The 27506-nt window shown below is 43.4% G+C and overlaps 1 protein-coding gene across 19 annotated transcripts in view; it reads left to right on the top strand.

The window, feature by feature from the left end:
* Positions 1-27506, top strand: part of RBFOX1 (RNA binding fox-1 homolog 1) — a 1470150-nt gene that overhangs the window by 1405933 nt on the left and 36711 nt on the right. For all 19 annotated transcript variants that reach the window (XM_063143444.1, XM_063143446.1, XM_063143439.1 and 16 more), the window contains one exon: positions 10532-10596. In XM_063143444.1, the coding sequence (XP_062999514.1) occupies positions 10532-10596 (65 nt within the window). The remainder of the gene's footprint in view (positions 1-10531; positions 10597-27506) is intronic.

Genomic DNA, 27506 nt, shown 5'->3' with positions numbered 1-27506 from the left:
AGTTGATGGTCAGGATCCAAAATGTGTGAACTATTCCTGAGTGGATTTCTTTTATCTGAGTTGAAGACTGGATATGCAGCAAACCATCCTCACGACTCCCTGACTATGGTTTTGGCCATTTTACTGTGCAAATACATAACCTACACTTATTCAACATTCATGTGATTGGAGCGGAACTATACTTCTGCAGTTCTATAATAGGTGTGTTGTTTTTTTATCAAAAATTTGAGTGTAGAAAAAAGGATATAGAAGTGATAAGTTCGTAAGGAGCTAGTTGCTGTAGATCCCTCCCACCTTCCGTTTATGTCTGCGCGAGCAATAGGAATGTACGAGAATTTGGTTCATGTTTGCAAATCATGTGAATGTCTCTTGTTCACAATCCCGAATGCAAGTGTGATCTGGTGATGCATTTTTTTCAAGAAATATTTACAAAATCCTGCAATTGCAATCATGTTTGAATCATATGTATTTATTTTTACAGGAACTGTGAAATGTGCATTTTTGTTTTTGTTTTAAACATGCACGTTTTCACGCTTTAGTCAATGGGGAAAAGTGCACATTTCTTAAAAAAATGCCAAGGAATGCAGGCTTTTCCTGTTCTAAATAACCAATTCTCCCATTCAAATGAGCCGAAAACCAGGTCAACAATGAAAATGGGAGCTAGTTGAAATAAACTTCAACTTGATTTTTAGAGAATTACAGTGAGAGTGAGATTCTCCTATACCTAGTTAATAAACATGCTGCCTTGCCCTGTGTTATTTTGGAGGAGTGCATGGCTATGCCTCTCTTCTACCATGCCTTCTCACCCATCGAAATTGGGAAACAACCTCCTACACACATAAAAAGAGAGGCTGGGTGCTGGGATTGGATTTAAGGTGCAATCCTATTGAACTTGGAGGCTACCAACTATCCTATGCAGTTGGACAGAGCCCAGGGGGATCCTTATGTCCTTGCTCTGGACACTGTGCATCTGTCCAAGGCACATTGGAGCAGGAACTGGGGAGGTGGTGCAGTGCATGAAGGAGTTTCCTCGGTCTCTTCCCTTCCCCTGGACATGCCCCCTTTCCACCCTTCCCAAGCTCCTTTCCCAAGTGCGGAGAAGGAACCAATGCAGAGGGAACCATGGCACCTACAAGGCAGCAGGGGAGGAAGAGGGCTGAGTGTCTTCTGGGAACCGAGATCAGAGTACCAGCAGTGCGATATGGCTGCAAGAAAGGCAAATGCTATTTTGGGCTGCATTAATAGAAGTATAGCTTCCAAATCACGTGAGGTACTGGTTCCTCTCTATTCGGCCCTGGTTAGGCCTCATCTAGAGTACTGTGTCCAGTTCTGGGCTCCACAATTCAAGAAGGATGCAGACAAGCTGGAGCGTGTTCAGAGGAGGGCAACCAGGATGATCAGAGGTCTGGAAACAAAGCCCTATGAAGAGAGACTGAAAGAACTGGGCAGGTTTAGCCTGGAGAAGAGAAGACTGAGGGGAGGCATGAGAGCACTCTTCAAATACTTAAAAGGTTGTCACGCAGAGGAGGGCCAGGATCTCCTCTCAATCCTCCCAGAGTGCAGGACATGGAATAACGGGCTCAAGTTAAAGGAAGCCAGATTCCAGCAGGACATCAAGAAAAACTTCCTGACTGTTAGAGCAGTACGACAATGGAATCAGTTAACCTAGGGAGGTTGTGGGCTCTCCCACACTAGAGGTATTCAAGAGGCAGCTGGACAATCATCTGTCAGGGCTGCTTTAGGGTGGATTCCTGCACTAAGCAGGGGGTTGGACTCAATGGCCTTGTAGGACCCTTCCAACTCTGCTATTTTATGATTGTATGATTCAATGGGGGGAAAATCCTACAGCCTTCTAGACAGCTCCCTTATTTGCAAAACAAAACAAAAAAACACACTACCAATTCTGTGCATGCCTAAACAATGCCTAAACATTCTAAACAATTGCTGTTTTGCAGAAGCAACTAGATTCAATCCTCAATGTAGGAACCATTGGTTGACTGAGGACCATATAGCTTCATGTATTTGAAAGATGTATGTCTGTGTGTGTGTGTGTGTGTGTGTTTGTGTGTGTGTGTGTGTGTGTACGTGTGTGTATATATATAGGCTCTCATCCCCTCGATGGTGCCTTCTCCTCTCGTTTATTGGGAAACTAGTCTTCCTCCATTTTGGGGGAGGAAAATGGGGATGCACCTGGTGCACAGAACTGCACATTCGCATAAATCCCCCTCCACATTTTCATGTTTTAGCCTTTAGGGGGAAATGCAAAGTTTAGTTGGGGGAAAAGGCACTTTTTTAAATACTCCAACCAAAAACTGCATGGTGCCAGGAAGGGGGGGGGCAGAATTTGAAGTGAAGAGGCAAGAAACACAAGAGAAAGTGCTTCACCCCCATCCTTTGCGCCATATTTCCATAGCACGCCTTCTCCACTAGATATGGCAGTGGAGTCGGGTTGGGGCTTGAGCTCAGCGGATGACTACCAGCTCAGCCCCCTGGACTGGAGTCTGCACTTGCCCAACTCAGAGCCTACCCGGTGGCCCCTCTCCCCCACTGGGCACAAAATGGCAGCTCAGCCTTTTTTCGTAGGGGCTGATTTCACGCAAATGGTGTCCGTAACTTGGCGTGAATGGGCCTCTTTAGTTTACACCCATCATTTACATAAAAGCAGGCTTTATGGAAGAGGCCCCCACCACCCGTGAGTCCCCAGTGCTCACTTTGCCAGGAAGGAGAGCATGAGGGGCTACTGCTCAGCAACCGCACCTCTGCCAGCCACCCATTGCTTGGATGGGAGGGAAGAGGGAAGCACCCTGGCACAGTCCTCTCCACTGTCATCCTATTGCTACCGCTGAGCAACCACTGTGCTTTCTGCCTGGCACCAGGACAGGGCGGTGTGGCTGCTTGGTGATGGCTGTGGTGGCATCTGCCACCTCTTGCACTCTCCTTCCAGGCTGCAGGGGCCGGCTAGCAGGAAGAAGAGGAGCCGTGAGCTCTTGCCAGTCACCTGTGGAACAGCGGGTGGCTCTGCGTGCCAAAAAGGGTTGGGCAGCCTCCTGGAGTTCAACCCGCGGTGCACCGAGCAGACACGAATTTCACCTTCCCCTGTTCTCCGCCCACTTCTCCACCAACCAGGGTTCCAGAAACGCATTGCTACATCCCAGCCAAGTTCAAAGCACCCTATGGAAGGATTTGCCAATATAATGGTAGATGGGGGGGGGGAGTTAAGCGCTCTTTCACTCTCATCACTTTGACTGCACCCCTGCTTTTTGCAGTGGCTTGACAGGTCTCAACTGAAGCGATAGCTCCAACGAGCGATAAGTATTTCATAACTTGAGCCATAACTATTTCATGAACAAGCAGACAGTCAACAAAACCGAGGATGTGAACATTCTCTGTTATGGATTCTTCTTCATCATCTGTGGATAATGCTGCTTGGCTGTCACCCTCAGTTATGAGAGCCTTCCATGTTTAGAAATATGGGACCCCTGTTTGTTGCAGGGCACCCAGTTCACACAGTGTACTTCCAAGGGTTGTTGGGTCTCACAGGTTCTCTCCTAGAACATACCCAGTCTTCCCCTGCAGCGGTGCATAGCTGGGACAGATTGTTAGTAGTGTGTAGAATCATAGAATCATAGAATAGCAGAGTTGGAAGGGGCCTACAAGGCCATCGAGTCCAACCCCCTGCTCAGTGCAGGAATCCACCCTAAAGCATCCCTGACAGAGGGTTGTCCAGCTGCCTCTTGAAGACCTCTAGTGTGGGAGAGCCCACAACTTCCCTAGGTAACTGATTCCATTGTCGCACTGCTCTAACAGTCAGGAAGTTTTTCCTGATGTCCAGCTGGAATCTGGCTTCCTTTAACTTGAGCCCGTTATTCCATGTCCTGCACTCTGGGAGGATCGAGATGTGGACAACTGAATACATGGCACATGACCAATGAGTGCCTCAGAATTCTGATCCCACTTTCTCCATCATGTTTTCTATAATGCCACTTTACATCGTATAAAGATTCTTTTTCTCTGGCGTTCCCGCGTCCCCCAATGTACAAGAGCCCTTTTTAAAGGACCACACCAAAGGAATCTCTATGTAAATACATATCCATATCTATCTATTTTATCTACAAGTTTTATCAATGCCTATGTGTGCTTCAGTATCACAGCTGGGGAAAGGAGACAAAGGAACAGGAAGAACTAAAAACAACGAGTACGCTGTAATTCTGCAATTAATTTTTAAAAGTTCCCTAATTAACCTGGGATTCAATATATTAAAGGTGGGGCCCCCAACAAAGGAACACTAAAGTAAGAGAATAGGAGCATCTTCCATCCCATAAATTTCAATGCTCATTTTGACAGTGAAAGAAAGGAATTGGAGAAGACTCCATCAATGCTAGCTTCCCAAACACTCCCAGTGAGCACTCCTGAATCCCATAGGAGGCTGGGCTGGGCAGATTCGAATTGGGATATAAATGTTATCTATGGAGACCTAGTTCTGGCTGTTAATTGGCATGTTGTGGGATCATTTGGAAATGGTTGATATAACACCATGGTCTGTTGAGCAGGAAGTATGGCTGTTTTCACCGTTTGATCATCCATGCATCAATGCACACAGTTCCTTTCCAGGATGTGTATGTATGTATGTGGGGGCACACATGCGTGTATGCATTTTCTTCTGCTTGCTTAATTGAACAGTTTACTTGTCACATACAAGTAAGCATTAATTCCAGGGAAAAGCAATCCTTTGTTACAGAGCATTGTAGAATCCAGTAATATCAGTATATATATATATATATATATATATATATATATATATATATGTGTGTGTGTGTGTGTGTGTGTGTGTGTGTGTGTGTGTGTGTGTGTGTGTGTGTGTTTATGCTAGGATTCTATGCATTTCTCTGAGCAGCCCTAATTGTAGTTCACTTTTGTAGTTCTCTTCTCTGGATGATAGGAAATTTCAGGATGTGGGGGGATATAGTTTCCTTGTACTGGAGACGTGTGGATGTCCTCTGATATAGCTCCTTTACACACACTCACAATGAATATGGAAATGGAGGCAGGCATTCAGACACGATTAATCTTTTTTCTATAGCTACATCTTCCTTAATTTCCATTTAGAATCAATTATTACAAAACAATTTATGTAATGACATAAATCAACAGATCCAAAATTAAAGCCACCCATTACAATATCTCGACATGAATATAGATGATCTTCATTCTTCCCTCTATGCAACTGACTTGAGAACAGCCCAGATATGACATGTGCCTTTCTTGTTGATTAAAAAAGAGAGCGAGAGGATTCAATAAGTAAATATAGAGGCAAAAGTTTGTGACTTCATAGCAAGGGCATTAATACCCTCTTCATCAGCTAGAAATGACTTCCATATTAAAGAACATATTTAGAATTAGCATGTTGCTAGTCTTCAAAATAGTATCCATCCCAACAAAAACAATGTAGCTTCCTAAACCACATTCATGTCCTCTACTCTCAGACTCTTTCACTGGCTACATACTAACCTTGGCCACATTTACACAGAAGAGTATTCCAGCGGTTCTTGGATTACGCTGAGCAAGCTGTGTACTAGTGATACCCAAATCCAGAATGCTGGTTTGTAGCTTTCAAACGAACTAGGATTCATAATCAAAGACCTAACCTTACCCAAATCCAGAATGCTGGTTTGTAGCTTTCAAACAAACTAGGATTCATAAACAAAGAACTTACCTTGGTTTATAATGTTGCCTTGGAAAGGGTACCCTCCCCCCCCCCCCCGAAAAAAAGATCTTGGATTCAAATTGCATGGTCATCTATTGATTTCTGGGTGGAAATCAATACACACTGACAGGAGATGCCAAGCAGGTGCTAACAGGCTGTGTGCATTAGGGATGGGTGAGGATTTTGTTTGTTTGTCTTTGATGACAGTTTGCCAAAATTGGCAAAGTCCTCCTCCATACCGGAGACAAAACTAACTTACCTATTTTTTTTATTTTTAAAAAAAAAATGTGGGAGAAATCAAAACTGATAGATTTAGCCATACTGGTCCAAGGCTTTGAGCCTTTAGTTCTTAAAAGACTGGCTTTGAATCTCTGTCTTTTCAACCCTATTAGTGCTTAAACAGGGTTGGCCTCCTCTCTTTTTTTACAGATGGAATCATAATCTTTAGCAGCTACTGTATATGCCAGGCCAGGGCATCATGGTCCTTGCCATGATGGAAATAAATGTGCCAATTGAATTTTTACTGGTGCAGATGGGCAGAAGTTTTGTTTCAGTTCATTTTTGATGAGAAATTATGAACATTCACAACATTATAAATATTGAGTATCACAAAGAACTTAAATCTATAACAATTCAAGTGTAAGACAGAATGAAACTGTCAGTTACACTTCAAGAACATGAAAGGTTGACACACAGAGGAGGGCCAGGATCTCTTCTTGATCATCTCAGAGTCTAGGACACAGAATAATGGGCTCAAGTTAGAAGGAAGCCAGATTCCAGCTGTACATCAGGAAAAATGTCCTAACTGTTAGAGCACTACGACAATGGAACCAATTACCTAAGGAGATCATGGACTCTCCCAAGCTGGAGGCCTTCAAGATACAGTTGGACAGCCATCTGTCAGGTATAATTTAAGGTGGATTCCTGCACTGAGCAGGGGGTTGGTCTCAATGGCCTTATAGTCCCCTCCCAACTCTACTATTCTATGATTCTAGCATTCCCTAGCATGCAGTTTGTTCATGGCAACCAGGATGTGCCTGAAAGGTCCAAGGTTCAATCCCTGGCATGCAAAAGGTCCTCTTTTCAGACACTAGCATTGCTTCCAAGTTCCAAGAACTGTGGTTAATAGCCCAAGAGCAGGGCCTGGAATGAAAAAAAGAAGAAGGCGGCAAGGGTATAGACACGTAGAAGACATATAGAAGATACTAATGTACCAGGAGGGTAAAAGTCCAGAAAACAATGGACCTTCTGCTATAGTTGTAACACAATGAGAACAACAAGACAAGACCTACCAGTAGTGAAATGTTCAATTCTACACAGCTCATTCAACTACAGCAAGCTCCACAGGGCCCATGTTCCCCATATGCCTTGGGGCTATGGGATCACGACCAAAATAGTGTACCTCTGTATTTAAGCTGGTTAGCTATACCCAAATATAGGAGGGCATTTTCCATAGCAAGGCTTAATGCTATGCCTTCTAGGGTAATGGAGGGCGGATTTGGGAAAGTCCCACTATCAGATAGATGCTGCCCCTGTAACAACGAGGAGGTGGAATCTATCTCCCACGTATGATTCAACTGCAGCTTCTATCAGGAGGCAAGAAAAGCCCTTATCCATCCTTTCACGCAACGATTACCTGGACGATCATCCGTGACCCTTATGTCGGTCCTTTTACAGGCTCAAGATAAGCATACCACCGAACAAGTCGCTAAATTTCTTAATCACGCAATCCTTACCAGATCAGTTATTGTGGCAGGACTTTCCTTTGCTTCTAGCACAGAACTTTAAGGAGGCTCATGCAATCATACTTTGTTTTAATTTCATGTATTTTAAATATTTATTATGTGTTTTTATATGTTTTATTGGTCTTTTGACTGTAATAAAAGGAATTGAATACACAGCTCATCCAAGTGCAAGGAGTCCTCCCAAAAGGGAGGTGCCACAGCTAGAGCTAGCCTGGTAGAGTATATCCTTGGCATGTACACCTTCCCAGGTTCAAGCTCTAACACCTCAAGTGTTAGGGCTGGGAAATTTTTCTCTTAGGAGACCTGGGAGAGACACCACTGCCTATCAGTGTAGAGGCAATACTGAGCTAGGAGGACCAAGATCTTTGCCCAATATCAGGCAGCTTCTTAGGTTCGGTAGAGCTCAACATGAAATCCAAGGAGGCATTAAGCCTCAACAGGCTGAGAGATGGTGAGATGAATAGATTTCACAAAAGGCGTTCCGAGTCTACAATGGTGGGGAGAAGAGGAGGGAGGCGGACCCTGAACCAGGGATAAGATCAGCCCACTTCAGTCAGGTTCTGACTGAATGAGTAGGCAGCTTTATAGAGAAGATGGTTAAGGGGACAATGCTTTACAGATGTGTGGCACTGAAGATAGGTGGGGCAAAGGAAAACATGGAACTAAGAGTAAACTTCTTGCAGGGCTTCATGACAGGTGGAATTGTGGGCTGATGATGGAGTTGACAAGTAGCTCTAGAAGCTGAAGGACAGGTGGGGGAAAGAATCTAAAGTGCCATTGAATTGCTAATTCTTGAGAAAGAGTTCTGAGAGTACCTTTAAGGGATACATGGGGACTAGTCTTGTTAATGTCACCATGGCCCAGGTCAGACATATGTATCTCGGTTAATAAGCTCTCTGCCTTCATGCCAGGCCAGGCCAGGCCAGGCCATCCCTCCTCCCATCTTGACATCCTATGATAAGCCAGGAAACTCTTAATTAATAATTGTTTCCCATTGCATCCAAACCAGGAAACAATTGTCAATGAAGCTGGTTTGGAAGAAGTTTGCTTCTTAAACCAACTTCAATCCATGATTTAACATCCTGGCTTGTTCTATGGTTAACTAAATATTTTCATTGTAAATCTTCTGATTTATCATGCTTTGCTGAGAAGGGAGGAGGAAAGGGATGTACAGGCAGAAGACACGTTCACATTTTAGTTTAGTAAGCTTAATAAGCAAGTGGGTTCCCCACCCCCCAGATTTCTAGTTTCCAGTGCAACCTACTCATGGAAAGAGTCACTGCTGTCTTAACCAAAAATCACACTGAAACATTTAAGACCATTATGTCCAGGTTTGCTTCCATCAGTGGGCAGGTAGCTGCATCTTGGAGTTTAATTTTATTAATAATATGTATATACCACCTTATTTGCAACAACAACAATGTAGAACAATTTAAAACAAAAAATCCTAATAATAATAATAATAACAACAACAACAACAACAACAATCTGAAACAGTTCAACTGCCCTGCATTGAGTGCAGCAGAATCAGAGTGTAGGAGCTACCTCCTAAAAGAGTAACAAAGCAAGCAAACATTCAAGCTCACAAGTTTCCATCTAACAGGATTCAGGTTAAGGAGAAACGGTCAAGAGAGCAGGCAAAGGATGAAGCACAGGCAAGCAGTCAAGTGCATGAGGTCAGGCTGGGCAAGAGGGATCAGGATAGCAGGCGGAGGACAAAACACAGTTAAACTGTCAGATACGTTACTCAGTCCAGGGTCAGTAGCACAGAGTATGATGTCCAAGTGAAAAAACAGCAGAGGTTTGATCTGAAAGAATGGTATTGTTTCCAGCAACCCCTCAGCTGCCATTGAAGGCTTTTATCTTGAGCCCCACCCAGGACTCAGCTGCAGTGCAATAGAGCCCTCTGGCCTGAGTCCTTCTCATGAATAGTCAATTTCTCCTGAGGAGTTCTTCCTTTGCAAGTGATCACCCCTCCTCTTGGGAGTCCTACTGGCTTTCCATTTGACAATTATTTTGGGGACTAGGTGGTTACTCAGCCTCTGGCTCAGAGGCAGAACTCTCCTGCTCCTATGGGGATGAACCACGGTCATCTGCCCTGAAGGCTCAGGCTCCCCCAGGTTTCCTGCCATGGGTGGCTCTTTGGTTTGGGCCATCTGAGATCTCTAGCTCCTTCTCAGAGGAGGCTTCCTCCAGTGGGGGCATGGCAACAACATTAAAACAACAATGTGATTTTAAAAAGCTTATTTTTAAAATAATAATGATGATGTGTCTTCACACACCTTTCTAAAAACAAGGAGATCATAGTTCTTGAGAGCGTGCATTCCACAGTTTGGGAATGATGCAAGACTGTTCTTGTGTGGCTAACAAGTGGGCATCTGTGAGCTTTTCCTGCAGATCCTAACAACTGGAATGGTTATTATGAGATGGACTAGATAGCCAGGTCCTGGGCTATTTAGGGCTCTAAAGATAAAACCAACACCTTGAATTGGCAAAGCCCAGGAAGCAATCGGCAAACAGTGCAGGTCTTTCATACAGTGCCTGTAATGATGATTTATACCTCGCCTTCAGTGTCATTTTTGGTACTTAAGGCGAGTACTCAAAGGTAGACTGCAACAGTATATGAAGGTTCCATTTCATGTCGGCTTTCATCTCCCTCCTCTGTGAACATACCTAACCCATCCTGTGAACATATCTCCACATTCTGTGGCTGTGAATTCCATGCAACGTTCCATGCAACGATCCTATATGCACACTTGGGAATAAGTCCTGATTAACTCAGTGGGACTTAATGATTCTGAGTGGACCTGAATAGGATTGCTTTGTACGTAATGCCTCCATGATCACATCCTCTGATATTATGTGAGCAGTTATTCATGTCTATCAGCTCATTCAGCTAATGTACAAGCCAGTTTCCGATGCTGTCATTAACAGTGACACCATTTGCGAATCTCCGTAGCAGAACATGAAAATCATAAACCAACTAATTGTGGCTAATTATGTGGGGCGTTCAGTTCTTGTTGTTTCCCCCCCTAAATGCTGTCTGTATTTCAAATCTGATTAGGGCATGTTTGTGTTTCAGGGTGGTTATGCTGCCTACCGGTATGCACAGCCCACCACAGCCACCGCAGCTGCCTACAGTGACAGGTAAGATGTAATTTACTGCTGAATAGACACTTCACTTGGAGATTACCGTTCTTAGAGACCTTGAAATCTGCCTCGGTTTAACGACACAAAGCTGTTTTCCTGCTCTGCACATAGTTATCGTCTTTAAGACCATAGGGTCATCATCCATGAAGAGCCGTTAATAGAAAGAGTAGCTGCTCACCTTACACCATAGACAACTGTGCAGCAAACATCTCCAGCATGGTGCCTTCCAGATGCTTTGGGCTACAACTTCCAGAATTCCTGACCGTTGGCCATGCTGGCTGAGGCTGATGGGAGTTGATGTCCAAAACATCTGCACAGAACCTGGTTGGGAAGGTTTCTGTATAGTCACAGATAAACATTATTATTATTATTATTATTATTATTATTATTATTATTATTATTATCTAGGAGAGGGTCTTTGTAGGGTCTTTGTTATTATCTTTGTAGGGGCAGACTGATACAAATGGATCTCCAATGCTCCCTATGCCTTCCCTAACCTGGCTCTCTCCCGATATGTTGACCTACAACTCCCAACACCTCATTTAGTTGGTTGGGGTCTATGGGAGTTGTAGTCCAATCCATGCTAAACCCTGACTGAAGTCAGTAAGGATTAAAAAAACACATAAGATCCAAATAAGTTTGGGCTCTTGTAGAAGAATGCAAAAAGTTTAACCAGCAAGTAGAGACATCCACACCTTGCAAATAATGGAATTCTCCACCCTATTTTTGGACAAAGAAATGGCGGGGGGGAATTTTACTGATTTTTTTTCAGAAGAGGAGAAATCCTCAACAGTTACTCACAGGTACGGCTCACCATTGGCAGGGCTGTAGCACAGCTCATATATATATATATGGTCTTTTAGGCACTGCGAATGGAATGAATGAGCTCCCGAAGTCGTGTTTGCACTCTGCTCATCAGTCTTCTGTCACCAGTTGTGTGACCCTGGCATACATGTTGGGCAAGCCCTACCCAGCGAGAGCTTGCATACCTCTCTCTCTCTCTCTTTCTCTCTCTCTGTCCATGAGTTGCAATTTGTGCAAATTCACAGCTGGGAATATTCAGGGAAATTGAAATTTGCACACAACTGTGACCATGAATAGTGCAATATGACTAAAAATGCCTGGCATAAAGGATGATTTATGCTTGCAATTCGGCACAAATTGAGCTATTTATCACCATGATTTTGCATGAATTGCAATTTCCCTAAATGTTCCTATCTGCAATTTTGCATAAATCAGGACTTGCATAACACACACACCCCACTCCAAAAGCAGGAAAATGGGAGATGTCCCAACTCAGTGTGTACCAAGTTGAATCAGCTCAGGGATTCACGAGCTGGCATCTAGGGGCCAAGGTGGCCAAAAAGAAAAGAACAACAACCCACCAATCTCCACACCCAAAATGGATTCCTCCATCATCCCTAATGACAACACGCTGGTCCCCATTTTGCGCCCTTCTCAAGATGTGAAAGGGGTAGTGTTGTCTCTAGCTCAAGTGAGCCAAAATTAGTCCTCCAATTTCCCAAAATTGTTCTTCTCCCAAGAAAGGGGCTCCCATTTTCTGTTTCAACCTTAGGAGAATAAATATAGAGTGGTGTTTTGGGATTGCCTAATCACTGTTCACCTCCCAGGCTGCCTGCACTTCCTGATCTGAAAAGACCCTATGGGAGGAATTACTACTTGGGACGGATCTACACTACTGCTTTAAAGCGCTTTATAACAGTTATAAAGCGCTTTAACTGCTTTAAAGCGCTAAAAAACTGTTATAAAGCACTTTAAAGCAGTAGTGTAGATCCGGCCTTGGTCTCTTCCCTTGGGCTTTAATTGAAGTGTATAAAGCTGAGGAGGATGCCAGAGAGGTGATTGTACAATGAAAACTAGGACACTTATGCTCACTCCTCACCCACTTCCTATGTAAGGCAAGCACAAGAAACCCAACCCCAACCTATGAGAATTTCTTCAAAATTTCTTCTCCTTTGACTTTCTTTTTGAAAGCATAAGCGCTTCTAAGTTTTCTTCTGGTTTAAATCATGTAACTAGCGTGGCGTGCCATGGGTCAACTATGGAAGTCTGGACATGCACAGTCATAACTTTATGAGGGCATAAAAGTCTCCACTGGACTTGGGCAGGTCCACATTATCACCTTAAGTATATCGTTAGATGCTGATCAGTAGGGTACACGCCAACAAATATTAGCCATAATTAAGTTTCATTGAAGGCAATGGGCCAGGAATTAATCAAGTTCAGCTTTGACAATTGCAACCATTGGCCAAGATCTTAAAAGGAACTTTGGGTAAATACATGTTTTTCGGGGGGTTGGGGTTGGGGGAGGGGTTACTCTTCAAGCAACAGACACCCATTCCTAAGAACATATGAGGATTTTGTTTTGTTTTGGTTTTGACCAGAACATGCCCTGTTTGCATCCTAAACATTAACGTGGTCACTTTTGGGGGGCAAATCTCACAGGTTCCTATGCTTGCAATTAGGGAAGCTGAAGGAATCCATTTTGGGGGTTGAGCTCAGTGAGATTTTGCCAGCTCGCTCCCTGAGACAACAGCTTGTGGATCATAGAATCATAGACTAGCAGAGTTGGAAGGGGCCTACAAGGCCATCGAGTCCAACCCCCTGCTCAATGCAGGAATCCACCCTAAAGCATCCCCGAAAGATGCTTGTCCAGCTGCCTCTTGAAGGCCTCTATAGAATCATAGAATAGCAGAGTTGGAAGGGGCCTACAAGGCCATCTCTGAGCTGGCTCAACTCAGCACACACTCAGAATTTCCTGCTTTTAAAATTATTTGTGCAAATCCCACTTTGCACAAATCTACCACTGGGAACGTTTACAGAAATTGTGATTTGTGCAAAATCACAACTTTAAATAGCATAATTTGTTCAAAGTTGCCAGCGTAAATGATCCTTTATGCCTGCAGTTTTTTAGGTAAATTGCACTACTGATGGCCAGAAGTTCGTGCAAATTGCAATTTCCATAGATATCCCCAGCCATGAATTTGCGTGAATTGCAGCTGGTGGACAAAAACCAAACAAAAAGGTGGGAACCTCACCAGGCGCCGACAGAACATCTAGCAGCTCGCTCCACGTACATGCCGGAGTCAGGCAACTGGCAGGAACCCAGTGAGCAGAGTGTGTACAGGACGCAGGGGAACCCTCCCATCCCTACAAGAGGCAATCATTTTTGCAAAATAGGTTTGTTGGAAAACACACTCTTCAAAAATACACATTTGGGGTGGGGAATACACACTTTCACAGTTTAGGGTAGGGTAAAGTACAGAGTTGGGTGTGCACTTTAAAAAAAAAAGGGCATTCAAATGTGCACTTTTCCTGTTTGAGCAGCAGCTCATACTCAGCAATAGAAACAAGGCAAGGTGAGTTTCAAGCTGGGACTTGGAGGAGATCAAGGAGATGGAGCCTCAGATGCAAAACTGCTTTTCAAAACCGGTTTCAGTACAAAAAGGTGTTTGATACATGGCCCTTGGTCGGAAACAGAAGCCTATAGCTCCCTTGGGTGTTCAGAACCAGTCCTTGGAATCGTGGCTTGTGTGTGCCACTGTTTTCAGGATTAGCAGCAAAAACACTTAACTCACATCCCAATAAAACCTCCTTTTAAAATCTGCCAAGACCTCTGGAATTTGGTTTTCTGTTTTAATTCACATTTCAAATCTAGCTCTGCCCAAAGCTTCAAGGCTAGTGATCAGCCATTAAACACACACACGCACAAACACCCAGTACCAATAAAATACACTGAATACCCAAATTCCATCTTAAACACAGATGTTAAAAATGACTCAATTTTTAAAGTATGCATTCATCTATTCCAACAGTTACTACCTCAGATTTTCTTCCACATGGAAACTGAATTAGGCTAACAACAATAAGTCACCACCACACTTATGTTTTTAAAGCAGCAACAGTGCCTAAAATCCCAAGAACACTTTCTTTTTCCTTCAGAGAAATTTTCAGAATGTTTCTCATTCTCCTGCTGAGTGGAGAAATTCAGTGAAATGTCCAGAATCTCTGACTACATGTAGGGTGGAGAATTTCAAGAGATGCCTTGTGCACAGGCACCATCATCATCTTCATCAAAACAAACAAGAGCTTTGCAATCGCTTATCTGGGAGTGAACACCATTGAACTGAGTGTGACTTACTTCTAAGTAGACACATATAGGATTGCACCCTAAAGCTACAATCCTATATACACCTAAGTGGAAACAAGCCCTCATTAAACAGGGACTTGTTTTGCAGTAAGCATGCATAGAATAAGATGGTAGAAGCACAATCTTTTAAAATCTTTATTCAGAAGTATGTTCCATGGAGTGTATAAGTCCCAATTAAGTATGCACAAAATTGCAGCAACCTTACTAGGTAGTATTCCCCCTTGAGCTCAAAGGGTAGGGTGACCATATGGAAAGGAGGACAGGGCTCCTGTATCTTTAACAGTTGTATAGGAAAGGGAATTTCAACAGGTGTCATTTGTATGCGTGCAGCACCTGGTGGAATTCCCTCTCAGCACAACAGTTAAAGCTGCAGGAGCTATATAAAAGTGACCAGATATGAAAGAGAGCAGGGCTCCTGCAGCTTGAACTGTCGTGATGAAGAGGGAATTTCACCAGGTGCTGCATGCATACAAATGACACCTGCTGAAATTCCCTTTTCTATACAACTGTTAAAGATACAGGAGCCCAGTCCTCCTTTCCATATGGTCACCCAATCAACATGGCTTATCTTGGGAATTAACATGCTTGGGATTTCACTGCACATCACATTGCTTTCAATAGGAGAGGTAAGCACAGCTTTCACTCACCCTGCAGTTAGTGGGAAATATAGGTGCTTAACTGTAGCAGGATCATGTCCAGTATCATTGAAATGACTCCTGCTGATACTGGAGCCCTGTTTGAACAGAACATTCTATTGTGAAAGAGTCACGATGATATAAAATTAAAAATTAAAAACCCAAATGAAAAATACAGCGATTTTGGCAAAAGGAATAACATACAGGTTTGGTTTGCAAAAGGTCTTTGAATTCTTTACAGTCCCATAGAACGCTCAGGCTTCACAAGTTGCCTAGGGCAAGGAGTTCCAAGTTATATGGCACCTAGGGCAAGGAGTTCCAAAGTTACATGGCAAAACTGGAGGCCTAGCTGGAGAGAATGTGTCAAGGAAGCATTGTTACTGAATTTTATGTTTCTTGTTCCTCTGGATGGAAAAATTAAGAGCATGTGATGGTGGGGCAAATGCTTTTTTTTTTTAAAGTGCTGTTCATGGATTCAGTTTCTTAAAGGAATACCTATTTCTATATGAATGTTGAACCGCTCTGCATGCATAATTGCCTTCCCAATGTGCTTATTATTCTGGTAATGAAGAAACACACACATGTTTGGTGAATAAAATCAATTTGCATGAGCTGGCTGAGGCATGCTGTGTCTGACAGGTAAGCAAGCTAACCTTTCTTCCCCCCTGCCCCGAGTTCTGGTTTAGTCTTTATCACTCGAGTTCTGCTGTTTGTGCCTGATCTGCGACCGGAGTTAGGTCTTGTTTCATTTCGTTTCCTACTTTGGATAACTCCATTGTATGGAGTGCAACTCAGTAAATCTCATTTCATTTCCACAAAGGTGTGTCATTGGCATGTGGTGGCTAAAAGTTTGTTTTCCCCCTTCCCTCTGTGAGCTGGTGATGCTAAAATAAAGGTTCCTAAATATCCCACAGTCATTTAGAAAAGAAGAGAAGAGATCCCCAATAAACTCAGATTCCTGACTTGGTTCTCAGTGAATATTCTTCAGGTCTCTCCGTACTTTTGATCTGTCTAGTTACAAAGAATGGTTGTAGGGGTTGCATGATGCTGGATCTCATAAAGGGACTGGTCACCCGCCATGCGCACAGGGTGTGGAATTGTTCTGCAAAAGTGTGTTATAACACTCCTCTCTCTTGGCAAGCTGCAACTGCAAAGGGTACTACACCACTAGCATCACAACCCATTCATGTCCAGCCAGGCCATCTGTGCTTCCTCTAGGGTAGAGCCCATGGACCAAAATTGACCCACTTGGGATTCCAATCTATGCTTCCTTCCCCAGTTCCCCCTTTCCACCCACCATTGATAGTTTATTGTTTGGATGGTTGGTTTCCAAGCTTTTCCGAAAACCAAAGGAGGAAAAGCATCCACGTCAGGTGAAAAGAAGGGAGAAACTTGGGTCATAGCTAGACCCAAGGTTTATCCCTGGATCGTCCAGGGGTCAAACCTGTTCATCTAGGTGACACACAGGGGATCCAGTGCTCAGGCAGGGGCGAACCCTGGATGATCCCAGGTTAAACCTTAGGTCTAGCTGTGGCCTTGGTTTCTCAGGATGCAAAGGGTTTATTGATACAAAGCCAAACGTGTTTTTCCCATGTCCTTTCAAAGGCCTTCTTCACAGCACTATAAACATTAAAAGTACATTTAAAAGCATAGTATACAGGAACAACACATTGTTATAAAGTTGAATCGACATATTGCCTCAAGGGCCTATGTACATGTGTAGGTTTTAAAAGATGATGATGATGATGATTGCACATGGCCACTAGAGCCTGTATAATTATATATAAATATAACCGCAAGACTAATTTGATATATAATTTAGCTTTATAACTATGTGTTGTTCCTGTATAGTATGTTTTCAAATGTACTGTTAATGTTTACAAAGGCCGAAGAAGGCCTTTAAAAAGACACAGGTCAAAATGCATTGGGCTTTGTATCAATAAATCCCAATAAATTCTTTCCCCAGCTTTTCCACAGTTATTTTCCATTCTAAAAGACTGACAGGCCGCTTCTACGGCTTAGTGACTAGCAGTCAGGGCTTTAAGCTAAACTACACTGGTATTTTGGGCCTGCCCTTTTTGCTTTGACCGTGGCCCCACCCACTGTCAAACTGCAGCCTGCGGCAGCTTGCCCATAATTGAATTTGGCCCTTGGGCGGGAAAAGGTTGGACACCCCTGCTCTAAGTTCATGAGGCAAGTTGCTCTCCCTCAGGCCCTGGCGTGCACACTGCTTTCGGGAAAAAGTGTAAGAAAAACGTGCTGGATGCTCATAGAGGAAGCACAGAGAAGTCTTGCAAGATGGGAATGTCACAGCCCAATTGGAACATGTTTGGAATAGCCGAGGTGTAGCCAGTAGAGGTGTGCCAGCACTGGTTCCACACAAGAGGGGACGGGTACAGAGGTCTGCAGCAGCTACTCTGGGTTGTCCTCTCCACTTGTGCAGGGCCTAGGGTGACAGCCACAATGCTTAATTCACAAATAGCAAGCCCTGGAGAGATACAACCAATCAGTCATCATCAGGGCTGAAGCACTGTTCCAGCTGTTTTGGGGTTCCCCAACCCCTCGAAGTGTCGTTACCTCACATATACAGGCTCTGAGGACATGAAGAATGAAATCGCTACAACCACAACCTTTGATGGGCTTCAAAGCATAACCAGATGTATCTACAAGCAGCAGGCCCGGCAATGCATGGCAGTGTTGGGAAAGGCTTTGGGGTGCTGTGGGACTCCCCATTTTATGACAGGCGCATTCCTTGAATCATTGAAGGGTACAGTGTCCCCCTTCCTCTTGTGTAGACCTCCAGGCTCACAACAAATCCCCCGCTCTTGCACACGGGGAGGGGGAGGGCGGCTGGACATTGTTTGGTAAAACCAGGCCCATGCGTTTGGTTAAATGCAATCGCTTACCATCAGGGGCGAGGGTTCTCCGAGTCGTCATCAGAGTTTTGCCTGAAGCAGATAGACAAATTAATAAATAATGTGAACCACCCAGGGAGTGGTTCGGCTATTGGGCGGTATAAAAATGCAGTATTTTTTTTTTATTTTTTTTAAAAAAAGGTAAATTTGGAATCGGAGATGTGGGAAACTATCCCATTTTGTTGCACGGTTATATTTTCTCCTTGCCTAACAAAAGTGCTACATTCTCGGGGACGTTTCAGCGTGCAAAAGCAGATACGCTCTGTTCACAATGGTAGGATTTTCAGAGCACTTCCTCGCCCATTGTACTGCATTTCAAAAGCACCCTTCAATTACTATTACCTTGTAAAAGCAGCTTGTGCTCTCTTTGCATTTTGCCTATAGAAAGGGAAGGCAGCTTATCCCCCCCCCACACACTTCCCCAGAGTCTCTTGGGACTTAATAACTTAGCAAGATTTAACCCCTCCCAACCCAAATTCACATTCCAAACATTTCTCCACTTGCTCAGAATCCAGATCACCTTTCTTTTTTTGCGACCTGCTTAATTGTCTCTAGGGCTCAGCAAGGCTTTGCCTTCGAATTTGTTTTCAATGCCACCCAGTTATTTTATTCATTTAATTTATTAAGCAATTACATTTCTATACTGCCCAACAGCCTCTCTGGGCGGTTCGCAGCAATTAAAACCACAAAACGCATCATAAAATACAATATAAGATGCAAAAGCTTAAAACTATGATATAGAAGTGCAAATCACAATAGGACCCAGCAGCAATGCTAAGATTTAAAATGTAATAACAGAGTTAAAACAACAGAGCTAAAAAGACCAAAATGCATAGGGGGGGGGGAAGGTCTTCACCTGGCAGCGGAAACAGCACAAGGTAGCTGTTAGGTGAGCTTCTTTCAACAACCTCTTCCTAGTAGCCACCCACCTCACATCCTTTGGCAGGGGTTCCCAGACAACGACCACTGAGGGCCATCTTAGGGTCGGGGCAGGTACATATGGGAGGAGGCCTTCAGATAACCTGGCCCCAAGCCGTTTAGGGCTTTGCATGTTAATACCAGCACTTTGAACATAGCCGTGCACAGCACGTTTCGTTCGGGTACGCCCCCAGAATTTTTAAAAATTTATTCAATACTCAAATTAAACACTGTAGACACTGGTGCCCTACTCTGTGTTTATTTGTTTCATTTATTACACTTATGTCCCACCTTTTTTTCCTCCAAGGAACCCAAGGTGGCATATATAATCCTCCTCTTCTCCATTTTATCCTCCCAACAACCACCCTGTGAGGTAGGTTTGGCTGAGAGTCTGTGACTGGTCCAAAGCCATCCAGTGGGTTTACATGGCTGAGTGGGGACTAGAACCCAGATCTCCCAACTCCCAGTCGAACACCTTAGGCAATCCACCACCATGTTTCGCTTGCCTAATCATGGGAGGTGGAGGGGAATCGGGAGACACTCCTAAAGCCGCAGCATTGGTGGGGCTTTGTGGTGACACCAGGCAGGGGAGGGGCTTACGAGATGATATTAGCTGTCGGGGTCCCTCCTCCTGGCCTCTTTGATGCATGGCTACTGGCAGAGAGGCTCCCTGCAGAGCAATTTTTTCACTCCTTCTACTGGCACGCTGTCAGGGACTGTGGCAGCAGAGTAGCTGGAGGACCATTCTTGCTGTGTCATCATCCCCCTCTGTATCCCTACTCAGTGTCCCCCCTCAATTCAGCACTTATTGCTTGAGACATCAGGGTGTGCCTGGGCACACCTGGCATATCCCTTGCGCACGCCTATGACTGAATCAGGCCTGGACATGGACTGGCAGCCAGTGCAGCTGGCATAACACAATCACATTGCCCATTTCCTCGTTAACAGTCTTGCTGCCCTGTTTTGGACCAGCTGAAGTTTCTGGACCATTTCTGAACCAATTGATTTACTTCAAGGTGGCCTACGTGGTCTACCCAGGCAATGTCCCATCTAGGCACTGTGAAGGAGGGATGGAAGAGTCAGCAAGGCTCAAGCTCTTTGCAGTTATCTGAGTTCCACCTCAAAACTCGGTCCACCTTGCCCCCATTTTTGTTTATGATTGGTAAACAAATAGTGTACATTTCGGGATGCATTTCTTGACAGTGGGCACCGAAGATATATATGCATTTTTGGAATTGCACACTCGGAAAAGTGTACATTTCAGAACTGCCCAGAGAGCTTTGGTATAGTAATACAAGTAATATTGTATAAGTAATACAATACCTTGCCCGCATTGACTAGAGTGTGAAAAAGCATTTTAAAAAATAATACTTTAAGTGCATATATATTGAAGTTATTATTATTTTAAAAAAAGCAAACACAAGTTTGGGAATGTGTGAACTTTTCCTGAAAAATGTGTTTATGCCCAGAGGTGGGAATGGGGCAATTGTGATACAGAAACAAAGCACGTAGCTGGCCACGATTTTCACATAACTAAGCACTTTATGGCTGCCATCTGTGCAAATTTCACTAATTACACCCCCAATCTGCCCAAGTTATGCAAGTAGCAGCTGAAATTTGCATAACTTGCTGATTTTAGAGGGTGTGGAATAGAACAGAAATCTGTGAGCTGACCCAACTCACCCAAATTGAATTGATTCTGGGCGATTGAGCTATGAGACGCCTGAAAGGCTTCACATGCACACATACCCTGGACAGATTCCTCCAACATTCCTATGGGTCTATCAGCTCTTCAGCTTTAACACTACACGGCATGCAGGTACAACACAATCTTCTCCATGGTGGGAATAGCCGTACATCTTAATTTGGCCAACAAAGATGTGTTTGGATGTTGTTTGCATTCGATAAGAACTTAACAGAATAGCTTTCAATTAAAAAAAAAAGTGGCCTGCAAAAAGAGTGGTTAAGTAGCTGAAATTGTAGGATTCTGGGTTGGGTAGAGAAGGATTCAAAACTGTTTCGTTTTTTCTTCATTTTTATAATCCTGTAAGGGTTCTAGAATAGTAAGTGGGATTTAATCCCCTGCATTTTCCTTTTCTGCCACATCCTTCTGCTGTATCAGCTCTTCACCAGCTTGAATTTGCAAGGAGAACAATGGGGAGACGTCTAAGTTAGCCCTACAACAGCTTTTTTTGTACTGCCCCCATGCTAAAGCAGCTGTCCCCCCCCCCGACACACCTTTTTGCCATTAACTGCATTTGGAGAGAGAACACTTAGAATTCCTTTTCAGAGACTATGGCCATGGCTAGACCTAGTGGTCCAGCGCGGCAGAGGGGGAAGGATCGCGAGATCTCCCCCTCTGTCTGCACGCGGTGTGTGATGTCCCGGGAGGAGGAAGATGTCACGGCCGCCATTTTGTTTTGTTTTTTAAAGTGGAAGGAGTGCTCAAGCACAAAAGGTAAGTGTTTTATTTGTTTTTTACACCCCACCCACCCACCTGCTCCCACCACCACAACCCACCCGTGATGGGCAAAGTGCTCCTTAGGAGCTCTGCACCCCGTGCGTGGTTACTCAAAAGAAGCCAGGACAAATCCATGATGCCCAGCCACGTGTCCTGCAGTCTCACGATCATCCCGAGACCACAGGGAAAAGCGGGATTAAAGGCTATGCTGATATCCCGAGGCAAGGGAGGGATCATCTCTCCCTGCTTCCAGAATCCCCTGTGCATCATGTGGACACACAGGGATGATCCAGGGGCAATCCCCAGGATATCGGCAGGTCTAGCCATGGCCTTAGAAGCATAAAAAACAGAAGGTCCCTACTCCACATGAAATTATTCAAAACTATCTGCTTGCTGGGGAGAGTTTCCTGCATATGCAGACACACACACACACACACACACACACACACACACACACACACACACACTTTAAATTGCAGGAATGGGAAACTATCCCCTAACTTCATCACTCTGGGGAGGCTGGCTCCACACATCCTTGCATATCTCATACTCAACTTGGGACTGTTGCCAAAAGTGGCTTCTCTATGACAAGTGATACCTGTTTCAATGGGGACACCTAAAAACTATTTGCAACACGGCTCACTGCCATTATTCATGGCTCTCTGCCTTGCCACCCATAAGTGACTCAGAGCATGGACAGTCGCAACATGATGCCATCAGTCCATCTGGTAAATATTATGACTAGGTCAAGAATCACTAGCTACAAGGACATCATTTGGTGATACCTCGTGGCAAACCTAACACGTCTGTACTAAGGGTTTACTAAACCATCCTGGCTAATTTTTCCAGTCCTATTGACTCTTTGATGTCCCCCAAAATTTTCTTGAGTAGAAACCTTCAGACAAAACCTGGTGACTTCAGAAGTGTGATGGAAGAGGGGGAATTCCCTCCCCTGCTATCCAAAACATTTTACTAATTTTATCAATTTTTTTGGCTTCCTTTAGAATTCCCCGGATACTTATTTTAATGACACACACACACCATTTTATTTATTTATTTATTTATTTATTTATTTATTTATTTATTACATTTTTATACCGCCCAATAGCCAAAGCTCTCTGGGCGGTTCATTTTATTTCAGTTTTTGGTCTGTAGCTCCAGCCATTATCATTGGTGTGGTAGAGTCAGGTGATTCAGAGCTACCTTAGCTTTCCCCATAATGGGCTCAAGTTAAAGGAAGCCAGATTCCAGCTGGACATCAGGAAAAACTTCCTGACTGTTAGAGCAGTACAACAATGGAATCAGTTACCTAGGGAGATTGTGGGCTCTCCCACACTAGAGTCATTCAAAAGGCAGCTGGACAACCATCTGTCAGGGATGCTTTAGGGTGGATTCCTGCATTAAGCAGGGGGTTGGACTCGATGGCCTTGTAGGCCTCTTCCAACTCTGCTATTCTATGATTCTGTGATCTCTTTTTACACAGGTGAGATTAGGTCCACGTCCTTGTCAGATGTCACCTTTGTTCTTCCTGCCCTCTCCTATTTGTTTACATTGATCTTCCCATCCGAGCATCATTCAAAGTGTAGCCCTAGTATATAGATCAAAGAAGCACTGATGTAACCACAGTAACTGTGGGACCAGGTATCTGCACTCCCCAATTGCACCAATCCAGCTCAGTTCTGAGAATCAGGCTGACAACACAATGAGTTTTGGTAAAATCCAGCTGAATCAGGTAACAGCAATGCAATAGTTACACCCACCCCTCTCAAAACAAGGGCAATAAAATATCTCTAGCATGCTAAATTTTCAAATACACTCTTTACGTATAATTAGAACCGCAGTAACATCAGTCTTTTGCATAATCATAGGTACTTTAAGTGGATTTAGTTTGTTTGAGTATTATTTAGCTTCTTGGTTTTAAATGTGTTTGTCCCCAGCTGAATAAAGATTTGGGGGGGTTAGTTGCAAATCTATAAAATTTTAATTGCTTTTCTCTCTGGGGGAAATTATAAAACTATTTTTAATAAGTAACCTATGCAAACATTACTTTGCAGATATGAAACTTTATGCAAACATGGATACCTCAAATTATGTTTTAGTTGCAAACTGGTTGATTCGATTTATTAACTTTTTAATGATTTTTCCCACTAAAAGAAAGATTTGGATTTTGCATCTGAATAAATTAGTTTCTTCATTCCCTCTGGATATTGGTCCTTTCTAAATTCTAAGATGGCAAAAACTTGAGTTAATTGCTAATTCTGCATTTAAGTGAAGTACCAGTTTAAAACAGTTTGTATCTTTTCTTCCCAATTTAACCCTCCCTTGGTGTAATATTATTTATCTGGTCACAAGAGTGAATTATGTTCCCTCCAGCATACTTTTATCATTTTGTAATTGTTTTACAACAACCAGGGAAATACACAGATATGTGTGCATACATTTATACATGCATACAACTTTGGCTGAAATTATCAAAGATGAAAATGTGATTATCTTTTTTAAAAATAAAACCGCTTATTGTTGGGGTATAATTAATAAAGTTAAGCAATTACAAGGTTCTAGCTTATGCTTTTAATGAGGTGGATACAATAATCAGATGGTTTGCATAGTTGTCGGACATGTAAACAGAAGGTTAAATGTGAAAGCCTGAAAGTCTAAGGTTAATAAACCACAGAATAACAATAGTTCCGGTGTAGAACATTGATTTTGATGACATTCAATGGGATCCTTGTTTGTCACCCTTGAATTTTGATGAGTACAAGGATCATATGGCAGAGAAATATAGACAGCATCAAGAGATGGCAAACCATGAAAGAAATTTAAATAGTTCTCAATGAAATAAGATGCATAAACAAAACCCTTCCAAAAAAAAATGGCATAAGCAATGCAGTTGATGACGATCCACTGACTTAACAACAAATAATTTCTGAATGCTTAAACAAGAAGAAGAAAAAGAAGCTAAGTATCAAGGAACTAACTTTGCAAATTCCATCATGTCTCCTTTCAACAAAAGAAATAAAACAGAGAAAGAATAGATCGGGTGAATTCCGCATATGGAGGGAAATTATGTATGAATGAAATGTTTTCTGGTGTCCTTTTAATGTACAGAAGAGTTGCATATGAATTGTATATAGTGTACTATATTTGCACACATTTACCACCACCACCCACCCCCAAAATGCATGCCAGCACCATAGGTAACAAAGGCTAGCTCACACATTACCTTCCTGGTAAGGAAACATGTAGAATCAATGCTCATTGTGCCTGCAATCAAGGTTTTGCACTTTCTCCCAGCAAGGAAATATAGCTAGAAAACCTTTATAATGCTTCCCTATCCTCATCTTCTCCAATGAGATGGCAAGAAGGAACGTGCTGTTCCTCACTCACTCTCAGCAGGAACGTCTAAGAAGAACTGGAGCTAGGGCAGCAGCAAGGCACTGCTACCCAACGAAGCCAGTTCTTTGAAAAAGAATGAGTGATAACAGCTTTTGTCTTGCTGGAGATGACGGGGAACTGATAGGGTTCTTCAGCAGTATTTGCCACCAGGGCAAAGAAGCCCAGGGAGGGAGACTGACACACCTTGATTCCACGTGTTTCCTCATCGAAGGACGGGTGTGTGAACTGACCCTCAAGACTGATAAGGAACAAGTCAAACTTTCCAGTGTTGGTCTTTTCAGCATAGAACCAGTCTCCGCATGGCAGTGGGGCATTTATTGTCATTTTGTCATTGCATGACCACTCAGTGTGTTGCTAGAACGTATGTGACGCTGTTCACGGATTTCGACAACCCATCACATTGGCTCAGAGAATGGCTTGCTTGAATTGAGCCCAAAGGCAGACCTCTTTCACCTTGACTGGCTGTCTCTTCCCCCACCCCTATTTGTGTTTGATGACTTGATTTGTTGCCTCTCGGATCGGAACGAGACAGTGCTCCTTCCTTACATGTAAACAGAAATGCTGAATCTGTCCAGGGTTGGGATTAGAGATGGGGATACTTGCGTGTACTGTCATCCAATAAACGTAACTCTAGTCTGGTAGATCTTTCCAGTCGTACTGGTTCATAATATGGTAAACCCTGGAGTAAGTGTATATTTGTTCAGGGAGCTATTTAACAATGTTTCAGTTTCGGGCTCAGAGAACCTACTGGACCCATCCATATGGCTAATGATAGATTCTTCTTGACTATAGAATGGCAATATGCTTAGGGTTGGCTGCTGAAAATCCCCTTCTCCCTAACACACACAGAGTTGGATACCAATGCCATATTCTTATCATTACACCCATATCACATTTTTCTGCCATGATGAAGCTTTGGGCAGCATCCACCAGGTTTCCTGGTGGTCTCTGATCCAGGCATTGAACAGCCTCCGATGACTTGTTTTTTGTTCCGGAGAGTTTCAGCAAGCTGGGCCTTCAGACCATGCCTTGGGCCTATAGCATTGGTTCCAAAACTCTTAATGGTGACAGAAGAGGATCATAGGAATTATGATCAGTCAGTTACAGTTGAGGCTGGTGGCTCCAATGTCAGCAGGGTGGCGAATCCACTCCAGTTTTCATTCCGAACCAGTCAGAACTCTAAAGGAGCAATATTAGGGTCCAGCACATTGGTTAGCTCCTTTAGAGTTCTGAGACCCAGAGTAGATTCATTGCTCCGCTGACATTAGAGCCACAAGCCTACACTGATCAGTTATATTGCTGTTAAGATTACCTCCCAGATATTTTTTTTAAAAAAAGAAGGACTATAGAAGGGCATATCCACTCCTAATATGGAGTCCTGAGTATAGTATAATACAAAGGACTCATCTGTTTGCAACAGTGACTTTAAGAGAAGGAGGCAGATGTGATTGTGTGGGTACCTGTTCCCTTGAAATGAATAGAGCTGCAATAACAGGTGGGGATTCCTTCCACCCTGCACAGCAAAATCATTGCAGAAGGAAACATGCTATATAATGTTATTTTATAACAGAATCTTTGGATGGCTTGGGGGGTCTGCTTCCCAGAAATACACTGTTCCTACAAAGTTCCCTCTATTTTTGTCCCTTTCCTGGGCAGCCTCTGTCACCATTTCCCGATGCTTAATTACAATTATGTTTTTCAATGGGATGCTTACGGTATCCTTTAATGTATGCCTAAAAATTAGAGTCCGCAGAAGGAGAGGGAGAGATTGATTTAAGGTGGATTCCTGCATTAAGCAGGGGGTTGGACTCGATGGCCTGATAGGCCCCTTCCAACTCTACTATTCTATGAGAAAGTCTTCTTTAAGTTGGAGTGTCTGCTTTATGTTAGAGTCACTGAAAGAGTCACTATTTCTCATTTCCCTTTGTTTTGCTGGCCATTTTTTTAAAGAGTGAACAGAGTTTCTAAAGGAGATGCAATGCACTTTGAAGTACTTAATCGCTCAAGCGCTGTTTATTTATAGTGATGGTTTAGTGAGGCAACGTTCCAGAGTAAAATGTGCTTTATTTATTTACATAGATTCTCACCTGCACCATCCCAGAAGGCTGGGACAGAAAACAAAACACCCACACACCCACACCCACACTACACCAGAACCCATAACTTTTCTTAGCCTATATTCCTATGCACACTTACACTAGAGTAAGGGTCACTGGGTTCAGGGGGACTTACATTTAAGTAGGATTTCAGTTAGTTTCTCTTCACAACAACCGTGTGAGGAAGGTTGTTCCAGTATTCGAGGCAGTAAGCCTGTGTGCACCAGTTGCTGGGGAACATGGGTGGGAGGGTGCTGTTGCACAATGTCCTGTTTGTTCATCCGTGGCTGATGGGTAGTTGTCAACCATGTGAAC

The sequence above is a fragment of the Elgaria multicarinata genome, chromosome 17, assembly GCF_023053635.1.
Source record: "Elgaria multicarinata webbii isolate HBS135686 ecotype San Diego chromosome 17, rElgMul1.1.pri, whole genome shotgun sequence".
Taxonomy (NCBI): Eukaryota; Metazoa; Chordata; class Lepidosauria; order Squamata; family Anguidae; genus Elgaria; species Elgaria multicarinata.
The sequence above is the reverse complement of the archived record's forward strand: the minus strand, read 5'-3'. Positions and strand labels throughout refer to the sequence as shown.